A 9,870-nucleotide genomic window follows, 5' to 3' on the forward strand; every position below is an offset into this window, starting at 1 on the left:
TCTTGCATCCTCGGGAAGACCCACAGTTCTGGGGAGATGCAGGGGTTTGCAGGTCAGGTTGAGCTGTAGGTGTGGGTGGTCAGTGCTCAACCTTCAAGCTCCTTAAGGTGTGTATTTGCCTGTTTTTGCAGATTTACCCTGATGAAAGCCATTACTTCAGAAATGCAGCACAGGAGCAGCATTTGTACAACTCCATTGTCAACTTCTTTGTGGCGTGTTTCCAAGTTCAGGACAAACTCCCACTAACCCCACTGAAAGAGGAGGAGGATGAAGATTAACCCTGTTTGTCAGTGCTAAGCACAAGGCAGATCTCTCTGACAATATGCAACTGGATCATTTTCCTGAAGAAAGAGATGTTACGCTGTTAGCATGTATTTAAAAAAAAAAAAAAAACACAACAAAACTGAAAGCAGCTCATCTGCTTTACTTGACAGCAACTCCTTCCTAAATGGAAGAACATTAAGCATGGTGAACTCAGCAGAAACTGCTGTCTGAAATGAATCCATCACAACCAACATCTTATTTTTCTTTGGTTGCTGTTTTTTTTCCCCTCTTTTTTTCTCTTCTTTGTTTTTTTTTTTTTGTTTGCCACCAAATGACTTCTAGAGTGAAATTGGTAAGACACTGAACTTGAAGGAACATCCCAAGAAACCGCTTTGAGGACTGGAAGATTTAATGTCTCTGCATTCAAGCAGTCAAGCAGTAGCAGTGAAATCCATCATCCATATTAAGGTTACTATAGTTAGCATCACACTATGTCAGAAAAAAAAAAAAATCTAACCTAATACGTGGAAAAGATTATAGCACAATTATTTTAAAGGATACTGATTCATACACACTTGCCTGCTCTTTCCCATCTTCAGGAAGTTTGTCATTGCTACAGGACATACAAATTCAATTGTACTGAGTATCACTATAGTTACACCGATCTTTACCTTCCTGTAATTATTTCATTAATTCTGTATTGCTCTTAGTTCTGTTTTCATTGGGTCTCATGCTTACCTTATTAGCTTCTCAGCTTGTTCTGGATGGGGAAAAAAACATACACTGAACTAACCAACTCACTTTAGACCTCAGGGGTCTAATGAGGCAATGGGAGTTGAGGTACCCAGATGTTAAAAAATCCATTAGAACAAAGCAAAGAAAAACTCACTCTTGTGTTCCCAGAATAGCTTTTGCCAGCAAGATTGAGTATTTTCTTTGGCAGCCTTGAAGAATATGCACATAAATAAGCTAAATCAGCTTAACATTGAGATATTTTTTATGGTAATGTAGAAAAATATGCGACAGTCATGATTATTCTATTTCTTCTTTTAGTATTGGAACAACTGGTTGTCAGCCTGTTGGGGAACAGCTAATTGAGGCTGTGGTAGCAGGAATTTGTACCAGATACTGCACAGATCATCTTCTAAAACCATTTAAACAGAACCAATGTGCAGAGATTTATTGCACATGCTGTCTGTGGCTTAGTTTTGTTCCAGGTCAATGATTAGCATATTTCCAAACACATTTAATTATCTCTTCTGTTCACATTAGTTTTGACAAGCATAAAAGAAAAAAAAAGAAGGATTTTTGCTTTAGAAGATCTAACTTTTCATCCTAACAGTACAAAGCAACTTTTAAGACTTCTCGTGGAAACATTCAGCTCTCAGAGAGAAACCCAACCTTCATCCACGTTCCACGTCATAAGAATTTTGACTAGTGTCGCTCCTTGTAAAATATTCTGACCAAATGTACAGCCAGTATTAATACTGTATATTTCATTTTGTTGTATATAAAGGAATGTAAGTCAGCTCTTCGTCAGATCCCCAATCCAATATTAGTCTTGTGTTCGGCATGCATGCGGTAACACTTCTTTGCTGATCAGGACTTTATAGAAGTACTAGCTTGGAAATATAACAATTAATGTAGTTTTCTTCCCTCGTTTTAACAGCTTGAATGTCAATGCCGGTTTCTACTTTTTACATAGTACTGTGGGTAAACTCACATCCTGACAGCAATGATGATGTTTCCATTGTGTTCTTTAGTGTGTCTTTTTTCTTATCTTTCTTTTAAGCTTTGAATGTTGGTTGTACTTTGGCCATCATGGAAAAAGAAAAAATGTATTGATAAACCACAGAAATGACCTAGTTTGGTTTGGATTATCTTCTTTAATTTACAGTGCATCGACATTGTGTGAACAAGAACTACAGTATAAAATCTGCTTTGTCTGGCAAAAATGCCAAATAGACAATAAGAATGCTGCGTGTCCAGATTTTGCTACTCTGAACAGGCTCAAAAGCCCCGAAATGAACTTGAACTGAGAATTGTAAAAATCTGCTCTGTCCACAATCTTTTTGTAGAAAGAACTTTAGGATGTGGCATGGTAGTGTTTGTTCATTCATGGAATAAAACATTATTTTACCACCCTGGTTGCTACTGCTGTTGTTTTGTGTTGAGTTCTTAAATAAGCATCAGGTGGCTGAAAGTGCTATTCCTGGTTGAACTGAGCCCAAACCTCGGGGTGAAGATTAGAAACGTGAAAATAAATCTTTGTTAATACATACATGTTGCTATTTAGATGTTGTCCACAAAGATGCTCAGAGGACTGGAGCACCTCTCCTACGAAGACAGGCAGAGAGAGTTGGGGTTGTTCCACCAGGAGAAGAAAAGGCTCTGGGGAGACTGTTGAGCACCTTCAGTACCTAAAGGGGGCTTAGAAAAAAGAGAGAAAGTGACTTTTTACATGGACAGATGGTGATAGGACACTATCACCATGTGTTTAAACTGAAAGAGGAGAGATTTAGATCAGATTTTAGGAAGAAATTTTTCACTGTGAGGGGACTGAGGCACTGGAACGTGTTGTCCAGAGAACCTGTGGATGCCCCATCCCTAGAAGTGTCCAAGGCCAGGCTGGATGGGCTTTGAGCAACCTGGTCTAGTGGAAGGGGTCCCTGCTCATGGCAGAGGTCGTGAGGGGTAGAGCTAGATGATCTTTAATGTTCCTTCCAACACAAACATCATGAAACACAAACAATCATGAAGTAGCACAAAGTGGGTTCAATCCCGAAGTAGCAGTCAATGAGAAAACCGCCATCACTCTCTTAGTCTTTGGTTAAAAATTCACCTTTCCACCCTTTCTACCTCCTGACCTGGCACATGGACATCCTGAGGGCATCAGCCAGGCACGACAACTTGACCAAAGGGAGTTTTGTTGTTACATCCTGTCCTGGTTTCAGTTAAACCACAACACATTGTTTCATTTCCCTGAAGTCACTCTTGGGTTTTGAAGCAGGAACAAAACACTAACACTTACAGAGTCTGCAAGAACAGGTTTTTCTGTAGATTATTCTCCATCAAGAAAGGGGCAAGAGGAGGGAGTCACCCCACTCAAATTCAGATATTTGTTTCTCTTCAAGCCAAGGGGAGAGCCAGAAACCTGTCAGGACCAACCTCAGACACCTCCCTTGAATGAGTGCCAGCTTTTCTCTGTGCCCATTTTCCCCCTGGCTACAGGGATGGGAGTGACTATCGCAGACTGAAACAGCCAGGGAACAAGTGAGGGCCATACCTAGCTATTCCCTGTCACAGCACTTTGTGGACTGCAAGATCAGCTGGATGTTCCCACACCTTCCTGACACCTGAAAAGGAAATCCTTTCATTTCACAGATTCTCTGGAAAAATGGAGATTTTTTTGCTCAGATTAGAAATCCTGGCTATGACTGTACCTTGCAATACGCCACACTCCTCAGTTCAAGTGATAACTTCAGAAAGATTTAAATCTGCACAAACATAGGCCTGCTAAAGACATAAAGACCTTTTAACCCTAAAAGACTAAAACCATATAACAAGGCTGTGATGCTCAGCAGACACTTGGAGGTACAAAGGTGACAAGGATGCTTTCCACTTGCTTACTTGCTGCACCTCTGCAGTGCCCAAGGTGTTGTCATATCAGCTGACACCAACTTTACTGAACCAGATTCACAGGAAGAGAAATTTAATATTTCAAAGCAAACCCAGAAATGACTGTGGACATTACTCTAATCTTTGTTGCCAGCAGATGAGGATACAAGAAGCTGGAGCACTGGTACAGGGAAGGGAAGATTGCATTAGTACGAAATAGCTTTGCTGTTATTTTGCTTAATTACCTAAATGCAACTAGTATTTTTTTTTATTGTCCAAACAAATCAAGCTTTACTCTCAGCTAACTGGCATTTCTGAATGCCATAATGTTCAACTGTGGCATCCCAAAGCGGAAGAGAACTAATGAGCAGTGCCCTACTAATTCAGAAGGAAACCGCAGAGGGAAAAATGAGGCATTGCTGTTAGCTAATTAACAAAGCCAGGCAGCCAGCCATGTTTGTAATTGTCTATGGGTTCAGGCATGGACCATATAAACCCATCCAAGCTCTGCCTGTGAGCTCAAGCCAAATAAATGTTGCATGTGAAGAGTAGGAAGCAAAAAAAAATGACCGAAGGAGAAAGAGTATGCAGGATTCTCAGAACACCTTTCCCATGGGAAGACCAATGGAGAGAAATGAGTATTTGCAATGGAGAGAAATGGATGTCTAGTGGGGGAGACCAAAGGCAAGAGGCCAGTGCCAGTACCCTCATGTGTACTGGCACCTGGGAGGTGCTCTTGCATTTGCTCTCAAGTTCATGTTGTCCCCGAAGTTCACTTGGGTTGGGACTGACCAGGCTCTGGATGTCTTAAATTTTCATATTGGGTCACAGGTCACACCTGCCCTGCAGTTCTTCCTGGGGCTGATGTGGAGCTGCCAGACCTGCCTGGGTGAGGGCTGGGCTGAGGACACTTTCTTGCCTGCCCTGGGTAAATGCTGGCTCAGTGTGGTGCTCGTTTTTCTCTGGACTTTTTGTCTGTTTTCCATTTGCAAAAGAAAAGTGAAAGGCAAAAATGGAAAAGGTAACAGAAAAAACCTAAAATGTCAGTTACCACCTCCTAAATCATGGCCTCTTACTGAGACAGATGTTTGCTTGTTTTTATTCTGCTCTCTAACTTTAAGCTCCAGGCTAGAGGTTCAGAGCAGAGCTTAGGGCACTTGCTAAGGTCTGTCTCCTCTTCCCACTTCATCTTTCTGTCCTCTCCCCATTCAGCATGGTTCTAGTCCAAAAGCAAATCTAGCACCCCCTTGGAAACTAGGAAGAGACAAATATAAATGTGGGGACAAGGACCAGTGGGAGGGGAGAAACCATCCCTGATGCCGTCCATGCGAGGCAGCCCTCCATGCTGGGGAAACTGGCTACTCCCCATCCCACCAGAGCCAAATTTAAGGGAAAGATTCAGAAATAATTTCTAAAATGGATTGTTTTCTCTCTCTCTTTTTTTTTTTTTTTTTTTGCTTTGAGACATTCATTAAAAGTCTCAGTTTAAATGAAGCTACATTCTGCCTCCTCACTGGGATAACAGCTTTAATCAAAATGTCCATTTCCATGATGGAGAAGAAAGAAGAGTAAAAAGCAAATACAGATGGAATGAGGCCCCAGGAAAGCACAAAAGTAAACCGTGCTCCAGTACTCCTATGGAACAGCAAGATTCCCTCCAGGTTGTTGTATTGGTTTTTTTGCCTTCCTTCATTTCAAATGTACCCTTTGGGTCATTTTGAAGCAACAGACAATTCTTTGAGCTGATGTGAATTCTCTCATCCTTTCTGGTAAAGGAATCTTTGCAGCAGCTGTTGTCAATGTCTTGAATTGCCATTTGTGCTGAGCAGCTCCAGTTACTCGAACTGACATGTAATTTGCAGTGAGTATTTGGAACCTGCCTGCAGAGGTTCCTGAGCACCTGCTCCCCACAGCCTCCTCTGGGAGCACCTCGAAGTGGGGTCTTTCACCCTGAAAACCAAACCCAGAGCAAAGCCTGAGTGGGGCAAGTCCTCTGCTCCATGCTCTGCTCTGAAGCACCACAGGAATAGAGTGCAGAGAGCCAGGAGCCCAGATTCTGGCTGTGACAGTTCCTGATTGACTTTAAATTCCCATTTGGAGGTACAGAAATAAGGGAATTCAGGATGCTGTTTTACCTGTATTCAGCTCAATTGTCATCAAAGCAATGTAACCATCATGGGAGTCTGCAGTGCACCCAAAATTTTCCATCTATTAAAAAGTGTTGAAGATGGATGGAGAAAGACAAGTGTGAGCCCAGAGGAGGGATAGCCCATCCTGAGATGCAGTCTCTCCCCTGACATGGCTCAGGTCATGCCTTTGGAAAACACAGAGATCCTCCACCCAGACATTTTCAGTCTGTGCACTAAGACAGGTCCCATAAGGCAGATGAGGAAAGTAAGACTTTAAATTCTTATATTTCCCAGCTATCAAGCCTCTGTGGGAAATCTGTAGGAGTCTAGAAGTCAGTGTGAGTTGAGAACGGCTGAGATTTGTCTCCTGGCTCTTCCCTCAAGGCAGAGACTTGGAGCTGCTCATCACAGCTGGCACCCTCAGAGCTGCCAGAAGCAAGAAGCACTTGCACCCACGATGATGCTGAAAGTACTGGAGGGAAACAGAAAGGGGCACATTCTCACCCAAAATCTGCCAGCTGTGCCTGCGATTTTATCCCGCATCTCATGTTCATGGAAGTTAATGGTTACTGAGGAAATCAGCAGTGGAATGTGGGCAGTAAGCACATGTCAGCAGGACAAAGCATGACACTGAAAGACAGAGAGGGGTTGGTGCAAGGACAGGATCAGAAATCTCTGCTACTGGGCTGTCAGCACTGGAGCTGACAATAAGGTGTTTGTCAGATGATGATGATGATGATGATGATGATGATGATGATGATGATGATGATGGTGATGATGGTGATGATGATGATGGCAAGGTAAGGGAAAGGAGCAAATAATGCCTCGGTTCTGCAAGGAAACCAAAGCTGGAGCTATGGCAAAGTTTTGAATCCTCATGGCCTCTACACAGTGGGCTGCAGTTCTTCTTGGAGAGATGATCTTTGAAATTAGAAGCCCTGAAAACACTAAATTCAAACCTCATGTCTCTCTGATCCAGTAGAATTTTGTTTTCACTGTGATAATTTTTATAATTATGTAATTTACTAGGAAATTGAGATGGGAGAAACTTTTCTCACTTGTCTCTAGTGACAGGCTGTAAACAATTTCTCATGCAACACAGCAAGAGCAGCCAGAAACTCAGCCCAAACTTCCTTTAAAAAAATCTGCATCTCTGCCATAACCAATAACAGCTGGAAAAGCACAGCCTTTTCCTACATCAGGATTTTAAAGAGAGAATATCCTTCATTCCCTCACTCAGCAGTTTCAGAAAAGAAAGTAAAGAAAAGGAAGAAATCACCACTTCACTGGATGCAAAGGCTTCTGCTGCCTGCAGAGCCTCTGGGTTACCTGTTCTGGGAATGCCTGAACCAAGATGCTTTTAAGAAAGAATTACAGTGCTGCAGGTTTTTTTGGACAAGTGTTAGCTGGTTTCATGGAGTGATGTAGTAAAATGTAGATGTCTACACTGAACAGCTCCAGAGCTGAGACATCTGATCTAGGCTTTATAACTTTTTATGCAGAAGACTAATAGTCTCTTTATGGCATAATTTCATAGAACCATAGAGTGGTTTGGATTGGAAGAGACCTTGAAGATCATCTAGTTCCAGCCCCCATTCCAACCCCAATTTATCCAGCCAGTTCCCTACTCCCACTTTGGGAGGGCACATTGTGTGGGTTGCATGAACGAGGTAGATCTGGGTAAGTACACCAGCTATAGATAACTCTTTTCACCTGAGAAAACAAGGACAGCAAACAAAGAAAGTACTTTATTTGTAAAGGAATAACATCTAAGAAGTGGAGCATCCCCTCAGTTTTCTACCAAATTGCTGACTGCAGCTACAAGCAAAGCACAGGCAAATGCTATTACATATTTATTACACTTTCCAGAGCCGGGGAAGCTTTTGAGTGGTAGGATGCCATCTGCTGCTCCGAATGGTTATTTCCTCCCTCCTTATCCCATCCCAGCAGGCAGCTTCTGCTGAGGGGCAGAGGTTTGGAATATATTAGGAACATTTGCAAAATGAAAATATTTTCATCCACCAAAAAAAATTTTTTTCAGATAATAGAAAGTGGAGTGAAGAGTTTAATCTAGAAGTGCTGGCTCAGTTATGAAGAAAAGTTTGTGAGATGAATGAGACATCCCAGGGAAGACATACAATATTTACCCACAGACCAGCTTGCAAAGAAAATTGGATTTTGTATAATTTCCAGTTTATTGCCAAGACTTGCTGCTAATTCTGCCAGCACCCCCCTCCATTAACACAGAAAAAATCACCTCCACATCTGTGAGTCGATGCAATGCCCTGAGACCCTGAGACATCGTCCCAGCATGTCCTTCTAAAATCTGTAGAGTGAAGAACAAATTAAAACACACCACTGGCTCTTGGGGGACTGGAACTTAAACCTGTGAGCAAGCTCTATTAGGTCCAGTAATAGACACCAGTCATACTCAGCCACACAGTGCAAGCAAAAGGGGATGAACAGCACGCCATCAGCCCCCACACTCCAGCAGTAATAAGCATCATGCTGGGCTCACTGCACTGACTAATCCATAATTTATTTGGCTTCATAAATATCAAAACATACCACAGCTGTTAGTACTTCAGTGCAAACCCCACAAATATTGCTTCAATTATTCAGGAGCTCGTCGCAGGAGCCAGTCAACTGCTTTGGAGGTGCAATTACTGAAGGTATCTATTACTCGGGAGTTTCAGCAGCACAGTTGCCACCTGGGCCCCCAGGGCTGTTGGCACGGGGAGTGCTGGGAGCATCAATAAGAGGAAAAATCGACTCTCCCTAAAGTATCCTAAATCCTTAAGCCCCCCAGGAAGCTTGGTGGCAGCGCTCAGGGGAGTTCGGTGTGGTCCCTAAGAGCCTTTGTAGAGGTTCTCTGTTTCTGCATCTTACTCTGCAGGGCTGTGGAAATGGTCATTAAATCAACAAACCCAAAAGCTTGCACTCCTAAGTTTATCCTCCACACAGGACAGAAGCCAGACTTGCTTAAATGATGAAGCACAGCAGTACAAGTCACACTTCCAGCAAGGAACCACCATTTCAAGCCATCCTAGGCTTTTTCCTCCCTATCCCAATAGCATTTGGATGCTGCAGACGAGAGCAGAGACTGTGGCTCAGTGCTGTTGGGGTTGAGGTCAGGACTGCAATGACCAGATGGGACAGTGGTTAATGCACAGGCATCAGGTCCCACACACATCACCCCTAGCTGTGCTCACACTGCAGCTTCCCCCTTCAACCAGGTTCATACATCTAATCCCCTCTGTTTAAAGCCAGGTTTCCGTGTTGGACTTTGTGGAAGTTGCTGGTTTTGTTTTATGGGCCAATACATTTTTCCACTGAAAAGAAAAAACAAGAGATCAGTTTAATTCTGATTTCTCTCCCCTGCTATCCTGCTGCAAAGAAGTGGGGAAAGAGAAATACCAGTGGCCAGCAACCATGACGGGTTCAGCCCAGCGCAGAGCAGCATGCAACCTGGATGCATGCATGGATTTTGGGTCCTCACATCATTCATGAAAAAAACAAAGAATATTATCTGGAATAGATATTAGATAACCTGGCCAGTGTCTGCCACTCCTTTAGTCAAGCAAGCAGGACAAAGTCAGATAAAACACAAATGTGACCAGGCCTCCAGCAAACTTGAGGACCTGAAACCTAACTTTGTTAATTAAATTCAAATTTAACTTCATGTCCAGACACTAGAGACCTGCAGTTTGGTCCATTCCTTTGCTCTAGAACTGGGAATCTGCTTTCCTTCATCTCCAAATTCAGTAGGAGGGGATTTTTTGAATTTTAATGGGACCACAGCAAAATTCTGATGTTTCAATGTGACCAGACCTGTCAAAAAGCCACCCAGGACTCCAAA

The 9,870-nt window shown here is 42.8% G+C and overlaps 1 protein-coding gene across 1 annotated transcript in view; it reads left to right on the forward strand.

Moving 5' to 3' along the window:
• The window catches only part of DPP6 (dipeptidyl peptidase like 6), a 245,207-nt gene extending 242,799 nt beyond the window's left edge, over window positions 1-2,408 (forward strand). Inside the window, exon 26 of the mRNA XM_027879778.1 lies at window positions 132-2,408. Within this exon, the coding sequence (XP_027735579.1) occupies window positions 132-278 (147 nt within the window). The 3' untranslated portion in view covers window positions 279-2,408. The remainder of the gene's footprint in view (window positions 1-131) is intronic.
• The last annotated feature ends 7,462 nt before the right edge of the window (window positions 2,409-9,870 follow it).

This window comes from Empidonax traillii, unplaced genomic scaffold (genome assembly GCF_003031625.1).
Source record: "Empidonax traillii isolate 1590-97213 ecotype Southwest subspecies unplaced genomic scaffold, ASM303162v1 scaffold58:size1836614, whole genome shotgun sequence".
NCBI classification, from domain to species: domain Eukaryota; kingdom Metazoa; phylum Chordata; class Aves; order Passeriformes; family Tyrannidae; genus Empidonax; species Empidonax traillii.